The following is a 25,695-nucleotide window of genomic DNA, read 5'->3' on the forward strand; positions in this document are numbered from 1 at the left end:
TTTTCTGCAAAAGCAAGTATGTCCACATTAAAAGATCTTTATTTTAGGACCATCTCTCTTGTGAAACCACAGGATGGCAGTCACCACATAAATTTGACATACTGTCCTAGGGAAAACATGCCTCAGAATTCTGAATAAATAAAGTTAGAAAGCCCAAGTTATATACAAATATCTTAGGCAAATATGTTTACAAATCTATGTACAGTAAAACAAATGTAAACAGTTAATGCAGCAAAGGGGACACAGGAAAGGGATGGCAAAATCCAAGTTATGAGTAGCAATGTGCCCCTAGCCTACCCTGGCTTTAATTCCTTTCTCCCTCCTTTGCTTTTGGGCAATTTTCACCAAGCAGCTAAAGTCCAATCCACAGTTTTCTTGAAATAAAAATAGGGAAAATCAGCTTAGTAGGATAAAGCTGACTGGGAAGGAATTGCTGAACCGGGGGTATTTCTCCATTTTAGAAATAAACTTTGGCATAACTGCATAATATATTTCTTATGCTCCATAGGGAGATGCCATATCTAAATATTCTCCATGATGCACAACCCAGATCTTTGGCAGGGTGCTGTTAGGTACCAAGACCCCTCACAGAAACTTGTTATAAATTCATCCCAAACCCATCCACTGGCCATCCACTAAACCTTCCCTTGAAAATGAACTGACTTCTGCAGAAAATAAAAAGGGGGGAAGAGCAGGGGTCTTGTGTACAATGTGAAAGGTGTGGGACACCCAGCATCAAAGCAGTCCCTAGCTAGCCAACATCCAAAACAGGGGAGGCGGAAAAAAGGAAGTGATTTGGGCAAGTGCAACTCCTTCATCCCGTAAGAGAGACATCAGTGATGACCATGTTAAAGAATGTCCACGATGGAAATAGAAGAAAATAGACTGTATTAACAAGGAGTGCTCTGTATGTGCTTGGCTTTCTGGGCAGTTTCTGGGTTCTGCAACACCCACTCATCTCCAGCAGAGGGTGCCAACAGAAAAGTATCACAAGCAGCTATTTTCTTATTCCTTCAAGAACCAAACTCAAGTCCTATCATGGCTTTGCAATCCATTCATACGCTCAGAGGAAGCATGCCAGGTGCAGATGATGGTCTGGATGCTCCTAGACCTGATGGTGGGCCTTGGTCAAAGCCATTGACTGCCCTACAGAAGAAAAAGAATAAGGGAAAATGGTTAACAAGTAGCACTGACAAGTTATACCTCCTCTCTAACAATAGTAACACAGGATATGTTAGTCCTATGACGACAGCAAGGAAAACTGATTAACCCCCAGAACTCAAGCAACAAAACTAAAGCACCACCTATATATCTCAAGTTCTCTAGAGAGATAACTTAAATGAAGGGTAAATGAAAAGGCAACTTTAAAAAATAAACAATTTGAGGCTGCTTCACTGTGAACATGTGAGGCATAAGCACCTGGCTCATCAGGAGATACTGCTGTCTGCTCATCCAGGCACAACCCAAGTATGCTAACTTGCTTTAGTATGTTCCTTAGAAACCTTGACTTCCTATTAGCTAAGCCAGCCTCTGTTTCCACTGCTTTGTCTTTTACATTTGATAAAGATGACACAGGAAATTGACACAGTGACTGCTACGTATCCGAAAGCTACCCTGCCTGAGAATGTGACCACCTCTTTTGCTGCAATTCAGCCTGACAATACAAAGACTAGTGGGATACTAAGATGCTCATAGTCGACCCTTTACAAAGTTGTAAATCAAAGCTACGATTGAAGTATTGCAGAGTAAGTAAAATGATTTATGTGATGCAAAAACTAGCTCCTATAAGAACAGTTGTAGAAAGCTATGCTAAGGAGGATGGACTGAGATCCTTTGGAAAAAAAACTGAGGTATGATGAAAAAGTGTTACATTATCTAACCCTTATATATTTCAAATAAATCAGCATAAACTGCCTTTTATCTACATTTTTATTCTCTCTGTTCAGAATGACTGATATTTGAAACTATTGCAGAATCAGAGATATGAGATTTCTGTCTGGAAACTGGATTCCAAAATCCCAGCGTGATTATACAAATTTCTAGGATCCCAGTCTGACCTGTTCCAAGCAACTAAGAGTTTTGTGCAATTCATGCATAGTCTTCTGTACCTGTATTTTTAGGTTTGTGACTGATTTTAGACCTTAACATGCATTGCTCAACCAGACACCAAAAATATAAACATATTGCTGAAATGAAATTCCAACTTGTGGTTCAAACATTTTCCCAGCAACATTCCATTACTGGACCCTGGTTATTTTGACCCACACTGCATCTGGAAGCTGCATCTCAATTATGGAAATTCATAAGACCTAAGATTGGAGTAGAATCAAAACCGTTAGCCTATATTGATCAATTGTACAATTCATCAGCTCTAGTTCACCAACTGTAGGTCATCAATTCTAGCAAGCATAATAATTAAATCCAAGGGCAGTTGGGTTTTCCCAGAACAAGCTAAATGGTGATAAAAATCTTGAATTTTTTTTTTCTATCTTGCTAGTATTCCGAAACTACCTTCAGACAAGTAAACAGACCCATTCTTATTATTAAACAATGAGGAAACCACACTGTTAGCAATACAGTCAAGAACTGAAACACCCACACACAAGAAAGAAAAGAACTGAAACAAAAAACTGCAATTGAAGCCATCTACCCAGCCACACCTGATACTGTAGATTCCATATCAATCAACTCATGGCAGGTAACAGTACTAACAAAGGCTGCTAGTACACACAAGGTATGCGGTCTGAACGAGACAAAATGACACCCCCCCGCAATCTCCCATTTATTCAGTGGAAATTATGGTCATTTTAGGGAGAACTGAAAAGAAACCCTTATGGATTATTTTCTTTTAGAATGAATGAAATACTTTAAAAATTGTTCTGGCCATGCCTTATACTCTTATACTTGTCTAATTTAGTAAGCTATTAACAATTTTTGTGTTGCAAGCAGTTATCTAACTCTCAAAAGTTTGCTTTGGATGCCTGCATCTTCTGTAACAGGTGACAAAGCAAATATGTTAGGAAACATACATGTTAAATCAAGAAACAAGCAAAACATGCAAAGGCAAAGAACAAATTATTACATTTTATTTAACTGTCCAATGTGCTCAATTTCATTTTTATTCCAACTTCTGCAATAATCAGTTATATGAACTTCCTGTATGCCTGACAGTCACTTATGTCCTAGTCACCTTGCAGCTTGACTATTGCAATATGGTCTACACGGGGATACCTGGAAGCTTCAAATGGTCCAGAACACAGTGGTGCACGCACTGATGGACATGCCTTGGTATGCCCATGTGACACTGCTGCTCCACGAGCTGCCCTGCTTATCAGTATGCTTGCAGGTGCAATTCAAGCTGCTGGTTATGACCTATAAAACCCTACATGGCCTAGGGACTGCCTACAGTGGGGCAAAAAAGTATTTAGTCAGCCACCAATTGTGCAGGTTCTCCCACTTAAAAAGATGAGAGAGACCTGTAATTTTCATCATAGGTATACCTCAACTATGAGAGACAAAATGGGGGGAAAAATCCAGAAAATCACATTGTCTGATTTTTAAAGAATTTATTTGCAAATCATGGTGGAAAATAAGTATTTGGTCAATATCAAAAGTTCATCTCAATACTTTCTTATATATCCTTTGTTGGAAATGACAGAGGTCAAATGTTTTCTGTACGTCTTCACAAGGTTTTCACACACTGTTGCTGGTATTTTGGCCCATTCCTCCATGCAGATCTCCTCTAGAGCAGTGATCTTTTGGGGCTGTCGCTGGGCAACACGGACTTTCAACTCCCTCCAAAGGTTTTCCATGGGGTTGAGATCTGGAGACTGGCTAGGCCACTCCAGGACCTTGAAATGCTTCTTACGAAACCACTCCTTCGTTGCCCGGGTGATGTGTTTGGGATCACTGTCATGCTGAAAGACCCAGCCACGTTTCATCTTCAATGCCCTTGCTGATGGAAGGAGGTGTTCACTCAAAATCTCACGATACATGGCCCCATTCATTCTTTCCTTTACACGGATCAGTCATCCTGGTCCCTTTGCAGAAAAACAGCCCCAAAGAATAATGTTTCCACCCCCATGCTTCACAGTAGATATGGTGTTCTTCAGATGCAACTCAGCATTCTCTCTCCTCCAAACATGATGAGTTGAGTTTAGACCAAAACGTTCTACTTGGGTTTCATCTGACCATATGACATTCTCTCAATCCTCTTCTGGATCATCCAAATGCTCTCTAGCAAACTTCAGACGGGCCCAGACATGTACTGGCTTAAGCAGGGGGACATGTCTGGCACTGCAGGATTTGAGTCCCTGGAGGCATAGTGTGTTACTGATGGTAGCCTTTGTTACTTTGGTCCCAGCTCTCTGCAGGTCATTCACTAGGTCTCCCCGTGTGGTTCTGGGATTTTTGCTCACCATTCTTGTGATCATTTTGACCCCATGGGGTGAGATCTTGCATGGAGCCCCAGATCAAGGGAGATTATCAGTGGTCTTGTATGTCTTCCATTTTCTAATGATTGCTCCCACAGTTGATTTCTTCACACCAAGCTGCTTGCCTATTGCAGATTCAGTCTTCCCAGCCTGGTGCAGGTGTACAATTTTGTTTCTGGTGTCCTTCGACAACTCTTTGGTCTTGGCCATAGTGGAGTTTGGAGTGTGACTGTTTGAGGTTGTGGACAGGTGTCTTTTATACTGATAACAAGGTCAAACAGATGCCATTACTACAGGTAACGAGTGAAGGACAGAGGAGCCTCTTAAAGAAGTAGTTACAGGTCTGTGAGAGCCAGACATCTTGCTTGTTTGTAGGTGACCAAATACTTATTTTCCACCATGATTTGCAAATAAATTCTTTAAAAATCAGACAATGTGATTTTCTGGAATTTTTTCCCCATTTTGTCTCTCATAGTTGAGGTATACCTATGATGAAAATTACAGGCCTCTCTCATCTTTTTAAGTGGGAGAACCTGCACAATTGGTGGTTGACTAAATACTTTTTTGCCCCACTGTATATTTTGTGGTGTCTTCCTGGCCAGCGAGAGCCGACAAAGTTGGTGCACTCCAGTCCCTTCAATTAAACAGTGTTGCATATTGGGACCCAGGAAGTGTGCCTTCTCTGTTGCAGCGCCTGCCCTCTGAAATGAAATTTTCCTGGAGATCTGTGTGGCTCCCACACTGATGGCATTCCAGAAAGCCTTAAAGACCTAGCTGTTCTCCCAGGCCTTGGGTTAGGGTGGCTGAGGCCCTGTCAGATGTTTGTATGTGTGGGTGTTGTTGGCTGGACTTGCTATCTTGTTCTTTATTTATTTTTCTTTATACAGTAGCTCTATTTATCTTGTGCTTTCCGCCTATTTGATTTTATTGCAAGTTGCCTAGAGTCAGTCTGAAGTTGGGTTGGGCCTAAATTGAGTAAGTGACTAAAATGATAGTGACTAAACAGTTCAATGCTGCTATAAAATAATATCCATATTTATGGCTGGGCCTTCAGCTGATATTGTTGTTTGAAGATAATTTTGAATCAGCTTGAAAAAAGGGATCATTCCTTCTGGTATGCTCAGTTTTCAGTCACTCTACAATTACTTCATGGTGCTGGATTTTTTGGAATATTTCTTGGTAGTGCTGATTGTATAAAATAAATGGTTTCAGTTCAAGTAATAAAATATATTTTATAATAAAATCCTCAGTTTCTGTTTTAAATTCTTTTTCTCTTAATTTATCAAGGGGGCAGGAGAGAAAACCAGGCTATATTCAAAAACTAGTAAATCGGCAGTTCACTGTTCAGTTCATGATATATGTGTAGCAATTGCCTGAATTCTTCATAAAAATTTATATGGCATTTGTCAAGTTTAAGCACCAATTTATATGAAGCGCATTTTTAAAGTTCAGAGTTGATTAGAAGCATTTATTTTGCACCAGAATTTCCACTTTCCCTTTTGAAGAAAAGAAGCAGAAAAGCAGGGTTTTTATGCCTCCCAAATTTTCATATAACTTACAGTTCAATCCCAATATGTACCATTTGTTCCATTCAAGTAACATGCACAGAAAGGATTAAGAGAAAAGTGCAACTTGTTACATGAAACTCATAAATCTTATTAGAAAATGTAATTCAAAGAGAGGCTACTAGATTAATAATGCTAGTTCCATATCCATTAGGGGCAATACACATAAACAATAGTCTCCAAGCATGAAGGCAAGCTCATCACACCAAACCAGGTACAATTACCCATGATGTATGTAGGGAATCTGACCTAAACACGTGGGAGAGATGGAAGAGTAGTTTAAAAAGTACACTTTTTGTCCAAAACATCACTGGAAGTCAGAAATGAATTTGGCTTCACAAATGTACAGGTAGTTTTGATTTAGAACCCATGTTTAAGCCATAAAAGGAGGAACTGCTTTCCATATTCTAACACAGCACTGTTATGGTCGTCTAGATCCAGCCACATTTATCATCTCTTTGCCTGCCTTATTTTGAGAACAGAAAAAATTCTTTGCTGATAGTGTATAGCAGCTGTGCCTATAGATGTTCATGAATGTTTATGAAGTGTGTATGTATATATAGCCATAGTTAATTCTGTGGAGAAGCCCTATTCAGATGAGATTTCAGCAACATTCAGTTAACATGAATTCATCAAGATAATTATTTAGAATGTAAGAAAGTGGTACATTAGTGTTGAGCTAATGGCAGGTATCAATTCTCCTTGGGTTAAGAGCAAAGCAAATGCCCAACTTTACTTTTTTCACAATGAGGTCTAAAAAGCAAGTTCATGATGTCTCAGCTACCATCCGTTAATTCAAACATGTTTTAAAGGATAAGGATAACATTTATTCTCAGATGTACTCAAATGCCTCCTCAGTTTTCTTAGGTCCAAGCCTCAACAGCTCTGTCATCATGCTGGCTTCAATAAACTTCCTATACAAGCAAATGCTTAATATATTCTACTTGTAACTCCGACATCATCTTAGTGCTATTCCTATCATGCTGAATTAGCTGACATGCAACTCCACAGAATCTCAGAAAGCCAACAGTGAATTCAAAGCAAATAACAAAACAGCAGCAAAGGCTGCAGTATGGCAATGAGCAAATTACCTCAGTCAGTCCCACCACCCAACCACAGGCCATTCATAAGGCGGCGGCGGCAGCAGACTGGGTCGGGTCCACAAGCAAACGTGGCTGTTTCAGGATCCAGCGACAATTGGGGGCAGGGAGAAGACTACAGGGGCTAGAGAGAAAGAAAGAAAAGGGAGGAGGAGAAGAACGGGCATGCCTGAGCTCACTTTCCATGCTGTAAGAAGCCCAGCGCTAGGCAGTGATTTTCACCCGTTCACATTTGGGTACTCAACTTTATGAATACGTTCTGGACTGGGGGAGGGAGCAGCAGAGAGAGAAGAACAAGTGGAAGCAGCACAGGAAGAGCTACATGATACAATACCATAACATGTCAACACTGTGACCAAAAGCAGCAGTGCAGAGAAATGGCAATGCTTCAGGATCACTTAAATAGTAAGATGTTTACAACACATAAGTTGCAGTTGTTTTATCTTTAAATGGTATTTAAATCATCTCTGCCACATGATGGCAGAACTACTGCTTAAGAGAGAACTGCAGTTTTCTATTGCAATGTACAATATTTTTTTACTCTAAGTGTGTGCTAATTAAGCACAAAGTTCTTGTAAGTGTCATCAGGTATGAATAAGAAAACAGACTGATTAATGACAGACTGAAAGATGTTTAGTGGTTGCAGAAGCACACGCTCCAAGTAAGGGAGACAGGTTTTCGAAAGCTTTGCTGGAAAGGGCACAGAGTGGGATCTGGAAAAAGCCAGACTAATCAGCATTGTGGAAAGCATAAGAGTCATGAAAATAAATGGATCTTTATGCAGAATGAAGAGAAAGGATGATTAAATAAAAGGGGACAGAGCTGCACAAAGGAGCAATATGAAATACATCTATGTTTTGAATGCTTCTGATGCATCCATTGTGCGTTGCACAATTCTGATTATATGAAACAAGTCAATCCAGCAAACAGGTTTTAGGACTCACCGATACGAGTGACCTTTTCCTAGCTTATAATCTATTTATTGTTCATATCATGGTTCAAGAAAACAAAGCTTTTTTGGTTTTTGGTTTTAAAAAAGCTTGCTTCAAAATTCAAGATTGCAAACTCTGCTGGTTTGAATTGCTCGGCTTGGTATTGACTTTAACAGTTAAGCATATGAGTAAACCACTTCTATCCTGCCTGTGTGCAAATTGCCAGGACACATCCTTGTTCTGCAAGTTGCACAGAAAACATTTGGCTAGGCATAAAAGGAGCCTATAGAGGCTTCTACCCAAATTCTTCCTTCCAAAATTTTGAAGAGGTCAATTTCTAATATGGATTTATTATTCCTTGGCCCTAGGCAGACATTCATGCCAAGGTTACTGCTTTTATGAAGTCTGTGAGGGACTACCTTTAAAAAATACTTGCAACTGCAGATTCAGGCTGCACTCCAATTTTGCAGCAACTTTCTTGGCTGATTTTTAGTTTATTCTTTGGTCAAATGTAAAGCACCTGTTTAGGCATTAAACTCTAAATGTTATTAACCCAGGGTACTTTAAGTACCAACTTAGTCTTTAAGAAGTAATGAAACCCATAATTTGAAGAATAGTTGTGAGGGGTAGCATCAGTCTGGGCCATATTTGCAGTACCATCAAAACCATGAAACTCTCCTGAAGAAATGAAAGGACAATGGAATCTCTTATCTGATGTGCATTTTTTATTCCCTTCACTCAACTATTTGCTTGTTCCTATTGCTATATTTAATACTAAAGTATATTATATTTATACTTTACTCCTAATTAATATTCATAAGACACGTATATTTTGATATTTATATTATTTCTAGTTACCCATGTTGGGGATCATCCAAAGCTAAAAACTTTTCAATAAGTTTATTTCAGAAATACTAATACTAAAGTTAAGAATCATAAAATGCAGATATAGGAAACCATCCGTTCGAATAAAGAAAGTTAATTGTCTAGGCCTAATAGCTAATTATATATTTCTTGGGAAGATGAAAACAGTATTTCCCAAGTTTAATTGATGGCAGTTGAAGACTTCAGAGTTATTCACTTTTAATCTTACTTATACTTTGAAGCCAAACATAAAATAACAGTAAGTCAAGCAATTTTGATTTCTCTTTATATGAGATGACTCTTACTGTTAGGAACATTTTTCCCATCCAGGCAAAATGCTCAAAGTCACAATATAAGTTGTTTTGGGCTCTCTTTCAGCTTTCTTGCAATGTTGCCAAGTTGGAAGATATACAAATTCCCATCTTCTGTTCATAAGGAAAAGATTAACAAGCTATATACTTCCCCAAAATTTTAACCTATACCTAAAAGAAAGATAGCCCGTTTGGTGTAGTGGTTAAGGCATCAGGCTAGAAACTGGGAGACCATGAGTTCTAGTCCCACTTTAGGCACAAAGCCAACTGGGTAACTTTGGGCCAGTCACTCTCTCTCAGCCCTTGGAAGGAGGCAATGGCAAACCACTTCTGAAAATCTTGCCAAGGAGGTGACTCCTTGCAGTTGCCAGGAGTCAAAATTGACTCACAGGTACCAAAAAAAAAAAAAAATGTTTTTGGATCAAAGAGTGGAAAAACCTTGTGCAAAACAACTCTCTAAAACTCCATGCAAAAACAAAAACTTACGCTTTGTCATAAAATGTTGTATGCCCTGGATGACAGAATTTCATGCCATTGCTGTTGATCATACTGCTATTTATGTTTCCTGCAACATATGATTTACGTGATGCCTGGTCCTTTGCAAAGTTTCTACAAGCAGCTAATTTGGATTCCAAAGCCTAAGAAGGAATGAAAAAACAGAACACATTATCAGCCTAGGTGAAAGATTAGAGAAAGTAGAATCAGCAGCAGCCTCATCACAATGAAAAGTTTAAAGAATGACTTGGAGCAAAACTATTTGCAAACAAATACAAGTTGCTCTCTATATAAGGGTTTTTTTTGGCGGGGGGGGGGGGAGAACTGACTTTAAAAGAAAACTGGCTTTCAAATATTCTGCCAGATAGCAATTCTCTAAAACAACGACCAGTCATTAACTATCACTCAACATCTATAGATTAGTAGTGGAACTTGCAATTTGCATACTTTAAGAAAATATCTTGGAAAAACTGTAATAGCTGGTTAAAGGTATATTGTACAAGTATTTGCAGAACAGGAATTGGGAGTGTTGAAAAAATATGCACACAACCATAATATACTGGTAAGACAAAATGAGAGTCAAAACTCAATAAATTATGCTGAGGTTACTTTTGGACGATTCTCTTCACTGACTCCAAGATCTGAGATTTCTAAAATTCCATGCACTATGTACCTAGTATTCATCTTTTAACACAGGCATGAAGTTTTTTTAAACAATAAGTAAAAGCTAAGGTTCAAGATCCAGAACTCTGTAAATGATATTAATCTTACTATGCTAGAATTTTATTGTCATTTCTCCCTACATGAAAGCACAGAGCTATTGATCTAGCGGGTCATTTTCGATTCCCTGGCCAGCTCTTCCCAAACAGAGGGAAATCCAAATACGTGATCCCTCCCTCCTTTGTATATGCACATTTTCTGCTTCATGTGAGTTACTCAGCCTACACAAACAACACAATTCCATATTTGTCTAAAATAAGCCCTAATGGGTTCAATTCTCCTTAGTATTGTAATAGCATAGTAACGTTTGTTTATGGTGATGAAATAAAACCAACTTGAGTTTCAACTGATTTCAATGCATGTGAGAAAATGCACTGAATGACAGACAGCATGATGCAGGGCATGGCTCTTACCCCCACTTTCCTTAGAAGATCACCAACAATGTTGAGAGCAGATATTCGGGCAGATGGAGTAAGCGGGCTGGTACCAAAGCCATTGGGAATAGCTGCAACAAACCCACAAAAACAACAGAACAGTCACATAAATTAATAATGTCCAAAACTCAAGCATTCACAATGGGAAAAAAGGAACCAAAGAGCAACTTCATTCCAGGATCCTCTCTGTTCCAATGAATAAGTGCTGTAACAACAGTTTAACTATACTTTGTCTGAAGTTTGATGGCCAGGAATAATACAATTCTATGTATGACACTGAATCTACCTTATTTCCATAAAATCACTTCCCACATTTTCCTCTAAGACCGTAAATGCATATTACCCAGAGTAATTTGAGAATAAAAATATGCCGAACTGTCTCAGAATATCTATCTATCTATCTATCTATCTATCTATCTATCTATCTATCTATCTATCTATCTATCTATCTATCTATCTTGTTTATATAGCTGCCCATCTCACACAAAGTGACTCTGAAATTATGAATATTCATATTCATATTCATAATTTCAGAGTCGCTGTGTGAGATGGGCAACTGTATAAATGTGATAAATAAAATAAATAGAAATATTCTGAGACATATATGAATATACAAATATGAAATTAAGGATGGGCCTCTCTGGGCTTTCTTATCACCACTATTTATATTTCTAAAGCAAGATTCTATCTGAAAGTGTTCTAACCCATAATCCATATTTCTATTACATAGGTCAGATTTTATATCTGAAACAGGGGCAAAAGGAAAAAAAGTTACATGACAGACAAAATGATTTCCTTAAATGACTCAATTGTTGTTCTCTGACCCAATATTTTGAGAATAAAAATCAGCTATACATATAGATATCAATAATCAAACTGCTCAATTTCCATTTGCAGTATAAGCATTCAGACATTCAGAACAGGTACATGTATGTGCTCTACCTTTTGGAGAGGGAAAGCTGTTTTCACAGCCTTTCCCAACAGGTGTTGCTGGCAGTGACAGTGAAGCTTGGACTGCTGAATCCATCTTCTCACAATCCAGGGTTGGAGAACTAGGAGCAGATTTCCTGGTTACTTCCTGTTGTCTTTCCCGTACTGCTAGTTCTTGTCTTAAATCTGTAAGATTTAAGAAAAAAATATGGCAAACTTGTGTATTTTAGCTATGAGTAGAAAATTTTTTTCCCTCTACCCAGTCCATTCATTTTACTATTCTGTTCATTCCTGAGACACTCGTATCCCTCAGAACAAGTCACTAAGGCCAAATGTAACCTTGGAGTTGCTTGGTTTGATTTCACAGCCTAAACAGGGACAAGGATGGATCTATCACATGATCTGATGCCAAAGAAGCCTAAATGAATGTGCTTCTTGTCAATCAGACATATGCTTGTTTGACATAGTTCATGAAATAGCCACAAAAATATGAACAATTCATTAGATGAACTTTATAGTTGTACTTCAGGTTAGATCCCAGAAACCTTATTTATTCCTATACTAGAAAGTTCTCTTGCAACTTTATTATAACCTTAGACAGAGTTCATCATTATTACAAAATTAATTAGCAGCTATTCATTAAGCAGTACCTCTGGCTTCATCTTTCAGTCTTTGCACAGAAACTAGCAGAGATTCCTTGTCATCCAGTTCACTTTCTAAAAAGGCATTTCTCTCTATGGCTTGATTCAGCCTTTGTTCAAAGTCTTCCAAAGAAACAATTGTGGCCCTAAAAATTAAAAAAAAATCAGGAGAAAAAACTATTTAGTAGACATTTAACTACTGGAGATAAATAAAGAAACATCAAGAAACATAGGATTCAATATCTGACAAAGAGAAAATGCTCAAACAAAATATAAGTAATTCCAGGAGCTAGTTGTGTAGGTAAATAAAGACAATGCAGAACAAGATGGCAGATCTCCATGCCAGTAATAAGTATACAGTGGATTCAAAAATTGTTTCAAGCCACTATCTTACTTCAGATAGATTTCTTAATATTCTGTATCAAATACACACATACACACACACATATACAGTACCTACCTGTGAGATGCTATTTTAGGTGGCAAAGTAGTGATACATATATACTTTAGTATATATGGCATAAATCTGCTCCTATAGAGTCTAGAAGAGCTAAACCTATTGACTAATTTTCTTACAGAATGTTCTGAATATTAGTTAACATGCTAGGAAAAAGTACTCCAATATCATCCACAAACATTGTTGCCTATTCAAACGAATCATTAGGTTTTGTTAAATAAAAACTGTGTAAAAGAATTTGGATAAAAATCAAAGAGGAAAATGTGATGTTTGATTGTTTTTAACATTGATCTATGATTTTTGGACATTTCAAAATTTAGTTTCAGCAGAAAATACATCAAGTGAAAGTAGTTTTAGGTATCTGATAAACCCTATGGTTGTTTTAGTTGCACAACTGCACCAATATCAAGTAATTTTTTATAGCACTAAAAAAATAAAAACCTGAGCAATGAATGCTTTCTTCAGTCAGATAACTGACTACCACCAACATTCCTTACCTCTTAGCACGCTCAAGATCATCATTGGCTTGTTCTAGCTCTCTCACATATTTATGCAGTTGGTCTTTAATTGCCCGAGTCTGGCTCAAGTCATCTTCCAATAAAGACACTTGCTTATAATTTTGTGCATACTGGTGCTCAAGCTTCTCCTGAAAATATAGGACATGAAAAAATTCTATACCTCTGAAATTAATCCAAGAAGTTTAAATACATTTCTACACTACCATCCTAATGTGGGTACACAATGCTTTGGATCTCAAAGAAAAAAAGTGCTCTGGAAGACTCAGGCCATGAAATTGTTGGACTTAGCATGAAATATCATTCAGGTCAACAACAGTTGGACTGAACAGGTAACAGTTAACTGAACCTCTTCATGTTACAAGACACAACTGTGATTTCATCCTTTCCTGAAGGAAACCTCACCTCTTCAATAACACATTGATTTGGGTTGAGATTAGCTAACCTTCAATTTTATCAAACAACTGAGTGAAAAACCCCGAAAACGAGAATGGCATACATTTAGCTAGATGTGCAATCTAAGTGCTCTGTTCTACAGCAAAGAATGATGTAATAGCAGAAGACATTTCTCCTTTCCAATTTAGACTCATGCCCCAAAGACACAGCTGTACCTTTAAGGTTTCCACTTCCTGTTTTAATCTTTGGTTGTCTGCTTGTAAATCTCGGTTTCTTTGTTCAGCCTGTACCAGCTGGGCCTCTAACTCTGCTTCCAGTTCTCTGCTGCCTTCCTGAAACTCTGCCAGCTCTTCATGGGCCTCCTGAAAACTGTAACAGGAATAACAGTAGTGAGTGGAGCTTTTTCCAGGAAGATTCTTATATTATTAAAAGGGATACGAAGCTATTCAGTTCCAAAGCAGAAGTAGTACTTTTGAGGGGACATGGGCACCCATGCTGCACCTACTGGCACCTCCTTAACGAAGGTGCATTTTTTTTCTGAGTTTGCAAGGGAGTTAAGACAGCAGTGAGACGGTACAATGACCTTGTCACACTCTGTTGGCATATCCTTAACTCCAATGCACATTTTCAGGGCTGCTGGCAAGCCCAGGAAAAGCTTCTTTATGGCAGTATCAATAGATGCTGCCAATGCACCAATTCCATTCCGAAGCATCTATTACTCTTTGGATTTAAGTAGCTGCATATCACTACTTGTCAATATATTAGAAAGCACATTATTTCTCCATCAATTGCAACAATAGTACAGGCCTTTATTTTTGATTAACGTTGATCAGAATTGTTGTTCATTGTTCTACATAAATCTTATATACAAAGTAAAACTAGTTCTTCTGAAAGTCCTTTGTCATTTGTCTGAGAAACTGCCACTGCTGAAATTCTGTAAAGTCAGGTTAAGAGAGATAATTCTGAAAAAAAAAAAAAGATTAAATCCAAGCAGATTTCTCCAAGAGTATAACACAGGACAGTTTGGAAATGAAACTACCTTGCCTATTTAGTGGAAGTCTATACTAGAAGACAGACATGGAATGCCTTAATGCTGATCCTCTCAGCTGCCTTTAACACAGAGGCAGAGTCTCCCACTATCTAAGAATGACTTTATTTACCAAAATTAGATAGCCTTGGAAGTAAAACCATACTTCAATAAAAGCAGAACTTGTAGAAAAGAAAACTCCCAGTAAATTAGATAAGTATGGCAAGAGTCTGAATTAGCAGCATTTCTGAAATAATAAAGGGCCCATTGTTTGCAAAAAGAGATTTCATATAGGCCAAGGCCGCCTCCAATAGAGATTCTATTCATGTATCCTAGAGTATTAACTCTAGTCAATTCAAGTATAACTCTATACTTGAGATCCTTGGCTTCCATCTTCAGGCTTCTGGATCACAAAGAAAACAATGTTAACGCATTAATGTATTAGAGTAAAACTCATAAGCCAGTACCAGAATCATACCTTTGTTTATATTTTAATGTAAGCTCTTTCCAGTATGCAGCTTCTTCCTCTGAAGTTGAAAACTCTGGGATTTCTTCACAATCCATGATAAGAATCACCTGTAAAATTCAGTTGGGGACACATAATATTATTTAGTTAATAAATACCATACGATATCCTCCTGGTCTCAGGTAAGCTCTCTGTCAGCTTTCCAAAGCTACAAGGCAGATCGTCTATTCCTGGCCTCATGCAAATAATATGGTTATACTAGTTTTCATCTCCAGTAAGAATAAACAAGCAAAAACAACTATTTTTAATGAAGGCCATAAGTGTTATTCTTTCTCATCTTCAGCCAAATTTTAAAAACTTTCTGGGCGCATGTGAAAGAATTAAATCAGAACCATCCAAAGAGGAGCATTACAGTAATTCTTTCTGCAGTTAGTGTTATTAGCGTTTCATAGTGTTACTAGTTTTATAAATATGATAACCAGAGATTTCCTCTTACAAGGCATATAGTATTAGCTGGAGAACCATTTAAATTAGGAATGCAATACAGAGGGGAAATATTCAACTCTACCACCATCTTGAGCCAATCACTTCATACTGCTATTGATCTTCTGAAAAAAGAACAGGGACCACATTCATAAGATATCCCACACACTCATTTCACTTTCAAAAATATTAAGCAGCAACTCCTTCTCTTAATTTATTATAATTGTTCCACTGCCCTTCAATCATATTCTCAGAGCAGCTTGCAAAATAAATCAGTTAAAGAATTAGTACATTGCTAATTGCCTCCTTCCACAGAACTGTGCAAATCCCTAGGCTGGCTAAAGAAAATGAGTACTAACAATGCAATAAAACAAAAACAAAAACAGATCTTGCACTATAACACTAGTATCTGTTTTCGTAAATATTCTTTCTATCCATGTTTAATATAGGCAAAAATAAATGAGATTCACCTTAAATGTTCAGAAAAGAATTACAAACTTCCTAAGATCCCACATATGCATGAATGCTAAAGCTATCAGCTAAAAAAGAACAGTGATTTCTAATAACCATCAGCTATTTCTCCTTCAGACACAAAGTCTAGCACATCTCAGTTCTGTGACCCACATTTTTTATTCAAGTAATAAAGGACAAACTCTAGGTACTCTATTGTACATGACTGAACACTGGAAATGACCAAACTCCCACCCCCAAACAAACAAAAAAGGAAATTTGAAACTGTAACAAAAAGCAGTATCTTTTGAACTCAGCATAATCAAAGCAGCCTTCAAATGAACAGTGAGAAGAAATAGTCAATGACTTACTACTTATATTTTGCCATTTCCTTCCAGTCATATATATGGTCTAGACTACCATAATCTCCCTGAACTAGAACACAAATCTTTCTTTGAGAGGACACAGAAACCTTGCATGTAAACAGATATCATCAGGGAAAGGTTCTAATTGTTCAGTGGAAGTTTTGGACTTGATAAACCTTACTGCCCTATTAGTATAGCAATATCAGTGCTTCTATTTAAAACAAGCTGCACCAAACCAAAAACAAACTACTGGCAGTGCTTCTATATCACTACATTTCTGTTTTTATCACCAAGGTCTTCACTTGACTTTGCAATTTAAAGAAATAATATCAAAATAGTAACACGAAAAACTCCAAGCCAATATAATTAAATAGCACAACATTACAATACTTTGCCTTCAATAATGCATCTAATAGTGGGTTCACACACTGTGCTGAACAAAATCAAACAAACCACAACATAAGATATTGTTTGAACCTAAATAAAGTGATTTGTCAGCTGTGGATTACTTCTTAGAATGTTAGGTAAAAACCAAACCAATTATTTTCTTTGTTCATTAGAACAAAGTATAAACTCAATCACAGGGTCTGGAAATAACACCATTGGTTAAATGTTATGCCCTAGAAATGAATATGATGACACTTAGTCACAGGCATCTAACACAAACTGCAAGGACATGAAAATGACAAAATGGGTGTTGTGATGTCATGATGCAAATACCAGCCTTTCGTATTTCTGTCCTGACATATGCATGTACATGATGTGGTTTGCACTCTGATGTACATTTTGTCCTTTGTTTCCCACTCCAGTACCTGTGACTTGCAGCTATCAGAGAATAGAATTTATTGAAATTTCAGAGAAAAGGGAAATAATTATGGAGAAAAATTAGCAAAGGCAATACATTGCAAGCTTCAGTGGTGTATTTTGCAAAATAGTCAGGCAACAAGGAACTAAAAATGTATATCGGGAAGACATTGAAAAACTAAAATAAATTATGGAAACTCATAGTTAATTGAAGCTAAGCTACAAAAAAGAAAAAAAAACCTCAATGAAATTTCAAAGAAGAGAGGGAAGCCATATTAACACTCCTTATATTAAAATCCTGAAAAATTGTGGCTTGAACTAAGAATTGCAAACAAAGTAGCTGCTTCCTTTCTTACCAGCAAAAAACTCCAATCGATATTAGTCAATGTAATTAAGGAAGAAATATTGCTACAGGATCTCTCAAACTGTCTACTTTTGAAAACGCTAGTACTATATCAAAATAATAACAACAAACTGACAAGAAACCAAAAGGAACATATGGTACAAGGAAAGGGACAATATTTTCACTTTACCAGGCACAGTGAAAGTGAGTCTGGGGCAAAACAAACAGCAATAATCACAACTGTGATTCACTGAAGAGATTTATTCTATGCAATCAGTGAGTAACAATAACAGTGGGTGTTCATTAAAAGAAAAATGTTAATCTTGAAGCACCCTAGAAGACATACTTTTCTTGGCTTTGAGGTAACCAAAATAATTTCTCTGAAATTCACCCTTTAAATAGCCACTTCAGTGATAGCTACAACTGGGCAAAAAGTGACCTGTAGTTGATAACTGCTTGATGAACGTGCATGACACAAAACTGGAGCAAGATAAGAGTTCAAGTATCTAACATGTGCTTTTATAAAGTACATACATCAAAGAACTATTAAAATACACATAGCAAAGAATTAATAAAACTGATATACCAAGATAAGAACTATTACTATCTTTCATTCTCTCACAGAGATTTCCTATAGCATCTAATGTATGTACATTCTCTTGCATGAAAAACAGCTCCTGAAAAGCAGCCAACAAGAACAGTATTCTTGGCTCAAGAACCTAACTAGGCAATGTATTTCAATTACAAGAAATTAACCAACTTCTGTCCCCCCGTCATTATGTGCCTACACTCAGAATTAACACAGCCAGTAGCATGCAGTTCAGTAGAGTTCAAACAGAAGAGCCTAAAATGTCCATAATGTATTGGATTCTCACTTAGCAATCCCAAAATGTTATAATACAGAAGAAAGGCCCAAATACTAGAGAGGAGTACATGTCTTCTCCCCCCAGTGTTTTCCAAATTTAAAATCTCTTTTCTGAAAATATGTTTACTATGGGGAAAAGAGTTACTTCTATGCACAAAACCACTGAAAACCTATCTTGTATTTAATGAGGTCTTGATCTCTAAGTACTTCTTAACATTGGGGGATAATGTTCTCATAATCTATGCAGTCATAAATACTGGGGACCCATATTCTGCAAAGAAGAATTATCTCACACATACTCCCAGGTATTTTTCAAAGCTAATTTACTATGGCTCTTATCACATGTCATTAAGCTTGTTTCTACTTATTTCTACAAATAAGACCTGGTTCAATGATTATATTGACCCAATCACTCAAGTCAAATCAAGCAGGGATGTATGTTGGCTTATCTCACCTGTCTATGGCCTTGTCCAGAGAGAGAAACAGAGACTGTTTCATATGTACTGTTGTGCTGCCCTTTTTATTCAGCCTGTTGGACAAATCTAATATTGCCCCTTCTAACTAACAGGCATAATAGTTCAGCAGAGGAAAGCATTCTCCTTTAAGCAGATAGATATTTTTCAATCTTCTGAAGGGTAGCTACATTTTGCTCATTCCTACTGCTATTAGTCATTTAATAAAGTAGTTACTTTGTGGATCTTTTATTCAGATACAGATATAGTTGCACTTAAATACAGTCCTGTGTTCTATTTTTATATGCTTACGTATGCTTGGTCTTTGGCTGAGCTAATCATCTGCTCTTCCCAATCCCAAAATCTTGATTTAGTGACTGGGGTAACATTAAGCTTATAAACTCCCACTCTGTGCTGATAAACAAAGTCCCCTTTAAAATTGTATATTTAAATCAGCAAATCATAGTAGTTATTTAATATAACTAGCCATAAAAGTAGAAAATAAAACCAGATTTCTAATTTTAGCTTCAATCTCAGTTTAAAATCTACCCATGCCTAGTGATAACTACAGCTACAACGGTGATAGTTAACCATACACTAATTAGAAAAGATGAAAGCATGGGGTATATTTGTAATTGGACAAGTATGATGGCTAAACCCAGGATCTATGGATAAAGCCCAGTAAGGACATTGGCAGTGTTGCAGAATTTGTTCTAAAAGAAGAAAGATTTTCAGAACAGAGAATTAAAATTGAAAGTTAAATATGCATGTATCTTTATGAAATACTTCCTAATTTTCTTCTAAACACTTCCCAGTATGAGAAACAAAAAATCACCCTTATGGTACAATTAGGAAATATGCAGAATAGTCAGTTATGACAAAGTAGGTTATAAAATTCATATTTTTGATAATACATAAAATAAAAAAGAAAATCAGTTATAGCATGAAATGCCTTGACTGAAAACTCACATGAAGTTATTATAAATATATTAAATGTAAACTTAATCTCATAAAACTGAATTATGTTCAGTTCTGTGTAAAAGAAGAAGCCAAACTTTCTTACTGCCAAGTTAATCAAAACAATACAATAACTTTAATACATATTATCAAGGAGTTAGGAACTAGTAAATTACCAGATACCTTAATCCACCTATACATCTATATGGGCTATCTATCTATTGAGTATACTCTTATTTTATGCTAGATAACTATCAACTACTTTAGCTATATCCAGAGAGGTGTTGGCAGCAGCTAAGCAGCCTTGGCTGAACTAAAACAGATAAGCAAGATATGGCCCAATCAGTTGTTTGGAGACCACCAGGGAAAAACTAGGCTACAGATATGACTAGGCAATTAAAACAAAAAATCCTGGAAGAAGGTAATGGCAATCCGCTTCCTCATTGTTGCCAAGAAAACTATTATAGAATTTCCATAAAATCCTTAGCCATTGAAAAACTCAAAGGAGACTTTACTTTTACTATCTTACACAATGTAATCAGTTCTCATAATAACCAGGAGGCCTTAATAAGATGTTGTATTTTTTCAGTTTTAAACCTCCTTGATTTAAAGTTATCACCCAATCCCAAATACAAGAGGAAGGGGGAAAAAAAATCCCTCCTTCAGATCTATATCCCCAGCTGTCTGAACCTAGCATCATCTTCAAACTCTAGGGGAAGCTTATGAAGAGCTGCCTCCACTGTCCTGCATCTTAGTTGCCTTATCCCAACGCATCTATTGTAGAGAAGAAAGCAATTAAAATATATCAAGAGATGTGCACCAGCCAAATATATGATAAATTCTACCATATACACCCCTCATGTATACATATTAATGATCACCTGCCCACTTGTATACATCTGTAAATGCAGACTAGCAGCAGTTCTAAACCAAAAAGATAGCAAATGCACATATATTCCAAATATGAAACAATTCACATTTTAACTTTCAGAGAAAACAATTCAAATAAGCAACAATTCAATTTTCTTCAGAAGTGCATTTCAGCATTAAAATAACATTTAGCTCACATCAGAGTAATAATTAATTATATGCTTTTAGCAAGTGGATGAGAGGACTTTCCTAAAATTCACTGCTTAAAACTGGTTTATTAAATGGTGCAGCTCTTAACTCTGCTTAACTACTATTCATAGACTACTATAATCTCCCACTGATATGTCTCAGTGTTTCTAAGGGCTACCAATTCATGGAACAGCAACCAGAATCTCTCATCAATCCCTCAGTATACCTGCTGCCTAAAATAAAAAAATTATAATCTGTGTAGGTTATAAGAGTTCAAATATCTTGCATAAGCCAAGGCTTGTTTCACCATGATTTACTGTACAACTGAAAACACATGGTGAGCTATAAACCATGGTTTATAAACTAAATTGGTTGGGTTTGCATAAACCACAGAACCAAATCAAACTACATTATGACTGTATGGACCAGAATAATAACTCTCAAGAGCGTGGGTCAAATAAAGAATTGTAAAGAGAATTTCTATGGTGAGGTAGCTGTCTTTATAAGCAAGCCTGATGTTATTAGTTTTAGAATAAAAGTATATTCTCACCTCAACAGAAAGCAAATATAACTTTAATTCAATTAAGTTCTACAAGAGATTAATTAGAGTGAAATTCAAGGTTGTAGGAGTGAACTTGCATATTGAGCAGGGACATCCACAGGTGGGGTCAACAATATTATAAAGGCAGGCATGACTGAGCAATTGAAACCTCACCCCTTTTTAACATGTGTCACATCCATACACACATGTAAAAAGGGATGGGGTTTTGATCACCTGGTTGTACTGCCATCTTGATCCTGTTGACTCCCCCTTGCAGATTCCCTTGATAGTGAGAATAGCACTTTTCTCCCCCATGTAGCCCTTCAACATCTGATTATTCTGTTGTTTCCATCCTTTCAGAGTAGTAATGTGTAATACAATTCATCCAAAGAAACATTTATTTCATTAATTATTTCTCCATTTACAAACATAGTGGTGGTTGTATTTAAAGTTTACATGGATGTAAGTAATACTAGCAAAAGAGACTTTCTGTGAATGATGCAAGTTTAATTCATGTGACCTCAGAGCTGGAGAGACTCATTCTCTCTTGAGTAAACATCAGAATGAGCCAGGCACTCTTCCCGGCTTGCTCTAATTATTTCCAAGCAGCAAGTTAAAGGGATGACCTCTGACATTTTGAAGTATATGTTACAAAACCCTGCACTTTTTTAAATGTACAGCATCCTAAAGCAGCTACCATGAACTACATACGAAGAACTAAACATGTTTATACAGACTTTTTAAAAAAATGAAAAGCAACCACTGGGGTGTCAATAAAAAGTGGATAAACTCGTATCAGCCACCTTTCAATGACAGAAGAAAGGTAGCGTATGAGTATGCTAAATAAAACAGAGTACTGAAGATTTTTCATGGCAACCATTTTTCTTTAAAGCCACTGCTATAACACTAACTCATCCTATACAGGAGATACATGTTTAGAATTTTCCTTCTTGTTTATTTTGCCAGAAAGGTTACACTGAAATTTGAATGGATACTTTGGGCTGGAGGCAGCTCAAAACAGTAGCACTTGTACAGTCTGACAAACAGTTGTTACTTTTAAGCAAACACGTAAAAGGTGATTTTAAAACTGAAATATCAACATTTTTCAATTCAGTATTTATTGTGGCAGACCATAATTATGGACATATTACTTGATCCCTCTTAAGGTGGATAATTCTTCTATAAGTTTTGAGTACAGTCACAAAATAAACAGATATCACTACTGCTTTGCTACTATTTTTAAAATATTCAGCTCTCCCTTCCTGTGAAATCTACAGAACATGTTCACCCTGCTTATGGGGCCACAAAGAGTGGATTCTTCAACCATAAAAGACTTCCAGCTAAATTTATATGGGAAACTCAGGCATTCCTTTAAAAAAAAAAAAAAGAAGAAGAAAACAACTTTTCTTCCACCTATAAGAACCTTAGTGGCAAAAGTAACAGACTTGTGACACCTTAAAGATTAATGTATTACTAATTCATTAGAATTCTCAATGAGGAATATTTTTCTGGATATTCTAGAAATTACTTGGTAGTTTTTCAAACAGTGTTGCTACATTTATCTCCACAAAGGTCAAGATCTTTGGGGAAAAGTCAATGTTTAGGTTAATTTGTTTTGCTAATGTCTATTTTGCATCATAAGCATTTCTCCTAATCACCTTCCAGCAACTCAGTATCGAACAATACCATGTCTGCCACTTCTTCCTCGGAAGCAATTGGAAATTGTTTCAGTGACTCAGGGGAACTCAGTTTTCTGACATCATCAGTATATTTGTGTATCCTAGCAACCATCTGACAGCAAAACACCTAGGCTTTTCATTTTCCCAACATGACAGAATACTGCTACCAGCATTCTAGATATCAACAATAACAAGAAGAAATTGATCCTAGAAAGCTATTCTTATTAGGCACCAGAAATTACGGTACTTTACAGATTAAAAAAACTGCACACAAACTGCAATGACACCAAAATGACAACATGTATGCAATGGTATCATCAAATAAATGCCACTATAATATATTGTGTCCCAATGTCTGATGCAAGTATATAAGTAGCAGTGTTTGTACTGTATCATCATATTCATGTCTTCAACTGCCCCTTGTGTCCCCTGCAGATGCCCATGAAAAATATAGACCCCTATTCTAACTTGCATGCTGTTTGTTCTCCCTTTTACTTGGGAGAGGAATATAAATCAATTGGAGGATACAAGTAAGAATTATGAGAATGGTGTGCTTTCATTTCAGTCAAATGTGATCAGAGCAGCCATGTTTGTTGCTCTCTGACCCAATCACATGTAATGAACAATGGAGCTGGGATCTATTTTTTAGAGCAAAATATGGCACAACTCTGTGGAACAAAACCTAGATCTCTAGTCCTTGGAGTTTAGAATCAGAATGAACTATGGTAACTTCCTGAAGCTATGGAATGGAAAAGGGAAGTTATAGCTCTGGTATCAGATTCTGTTATAAACACCGAAAGCACCTTCATACATAAACAGAGCAAAATACGTTAACAAATGAAAGTGTTCCTATTGTGTTTGATTCTAAAATATGAAGTCAAAGCTTAAAACTACAACAAAAAAGCATAAAGAAGGTAATATCCTCTTTGTAGTTATATTACCTTAACTGTAAAAAAGGTTTTATTTTCTAGCAAAACCAACATGTTACTCAAAGAAGGCCATACTAGAAATTACTCCTGTAAGCATGCTTCAATACTGGAAAGAATTTAAGCTGCCTAAGATTTGATATGCATGGAGAAGAGTTACTTCACATGCTACACAATAAAGCTGATCACCAGTTTCAAAACTGAATTCGCCATTTTTGTGGAGGAAAATATTAGTAGCAATGGTCACTAGCCATGATGACTACACAGTAAAGACCTTACAGCAGCAGAGGCACTACACGGTTCAATTCCTAATGTTCAAAAAGATGAGTGGGAAAGTGTGGCCAAGCTCAGGGGCTGCTTGTAAGCTAACCCAGGCATTTTGTTGGCACCTATGGAAACAGAATGCTGGATTAGACAGGGTAATGCTACAATCCAGCAAGGGTGGATTTCCAAATTTTGTTGGAACCAAGGGTACAAAAGATGAAGTGAAAGAAACCCCATAATCCACAACAGTTACAGGGTGGGCTTAAGGGAGCAGACGTGTCAGGAAAGCATGCAGACACAAACACAGGTAGCAGGATGCACTAGGCTGACAGAAAAGCAGCTCACGATAGTGTGAAGCAGAGAAAGACGAAAACCGGCCTTATCTGAGGTTAAGAACTAACCGAGAGAAAACAGACCTGAGACCTGAGGCGAATTACGGGGGCAACGGCCGGAGATCTTCAGCATTAACGGAGACCTGGGGCGGATTACGCAGGTCCTGAAGAAGGGCACATCCGGAGAGGACGCCGAAAAGTGTCACCGGGCGGCGCTGGCCGAGAGGGGGGACAGGGAATGTGGGGGCCGAGGGAGGCTGGCGACGGCGACCACAATCACAGGCGACCCTTCCCCGAAAGGGCTACAGGTTCTGCCCTTTTCCCCACCCGCCCAACGACCACAGGGAAGAAGAGTAGCGCGTCTTCCTTGCTCCTTCGGGGAGGGGGATCCTGCACCGCCCCGCCCCGCCCCGCCCCGCCCCGCCGCTCCTTACGCGCTGAGTGACACGCACAGCGACAGCCAGTGGCCGCCGCTCAGGGCTCCCGCTCCGGCTAATAGGAAACCAGTCCACGGGCGGAATCTGCCCCGTTGTCAGTTCGCAGCCAATCGGAGCGAGCTCGCGGAGCGGGAGTAAAGCGGTCGAACTCGTGGGCTTTTGCGGGGGGGGGGAGGGAGAGTCACTCGGTTCCGATGGTGCCTCAGTCTGCCTTGAGCTCTCAACATGCCGCCCGCGCGCATGGAGAGACGCCATAACTCCCCGCCCCCCCCCGCCTTTATTCCTCGCGCTCCTCCTTACCCGTCCAGCGCTCTGTATCTGTCACGACCGCTGCTGTTGCTCCCGCCGCCAGTGCAACCGCATCGCTTTACTCGCTGACACAGCTCTGAACCCTGCCTCATCCGGGCATTCACCGGCAAATACACGTCACAGAGAGGGCGAGGACCACAGCG

The 25,695-nt window shown here is 37.8% G+C and overlaps 1 protein-coding gene across 4 annotated transcripts; it reads right to left on the reverse strand.

The window, feature by feature from the left end:
* Nucleotides 1-25,695, reverse strand: NDEL1 (nudE neurodevelopment protein 1 like 1). 4 transcript variants are annotated; one of them, XR_001559860.3, is made up of 11 exons: nucleotides 25,544-25,695; nucleotides 15,299-15,396; nucleotides 14,009-14,162; nucleotides 13,380-13,528; nucleotides 12,435-12,571; nucleotides 11,797-11,970; nucleotides 10,834-10,925; nucleotides 9,692-9,843; nucleotides 7,090-7,222; nucleotides 6,223-6,247; nucleotides 1-1,146 (listed from the first exon to the last, which is right to left on the reverse strand). XR_001559860.3 is itself a non-coding variant. In XM_007427634.3 (10 exons), exons 2-9 carry the CDS (start codon nucleotides 15,382-15,384, stop codon nucleotides 7,123-7,125), a joined length of 1,044 nt encoding a protein of 347 aa, XP_007427696.1. In that variant the 5' UTR covers nucleotides 15,385-15,396; nucleotides 25,544-25,695; the 3' UTR covers nucleotides 1-1,146; nucleotides 7,090-7,122. The 4 variants fall into 4 exon arrangements, 2 of the variants coding, with proteins under 2 accessions (XP_007427696.1, XP_007427699.1); XR_001559861.3 differs by lacking the exon at nucleotides 25,544-25,695 and adding an exon at nucleotides 24,891-25,180; XM_007427634.3 differs by lacking the exon at nucleotides 6,223-6,247.

The sequence above is a fragment of the Python bivittatus genome, unplaced genomic scaffold (assembly GCF_059951505.1).
Source record: "Python bivittatus isolate LINGU-HERP-01145 unplaced genomic scaffold, Pbiv_v1 ctg000080_np1212, whole genome shotgun sequence".
Lineage (NCBI taxonomy): Eukaryota > Metazoa > Chordata > Lepidosauria > Squamata > Pythonidae > Python > Python bivittatus.

Bases quoted from the DNA above. Each gene is read 5' to 3' on its own strand.
- NDEL1 (XM_007427634.3), bottom strand. From the start codon at position 15,384: ATGGATTGTGAAGAAATCCCAGAGTTTTCAACTTCAGAGGAAGAAGCT. The intron at 14,163-15,298 runs GTATGATTCTGG...TTCCTGTTACAG, and splicing joins ACATTAAAATATAAACAAAG to TTTTCAGGAGGCCCATGAAG. The intron at 11,971-12,434 runs GTACTGCTTAAT...TAAATCTTACAG, and splicing joins ACTGAAAGATGAAGCCAGAG to ATTTAAGACAAGAACTAGCA.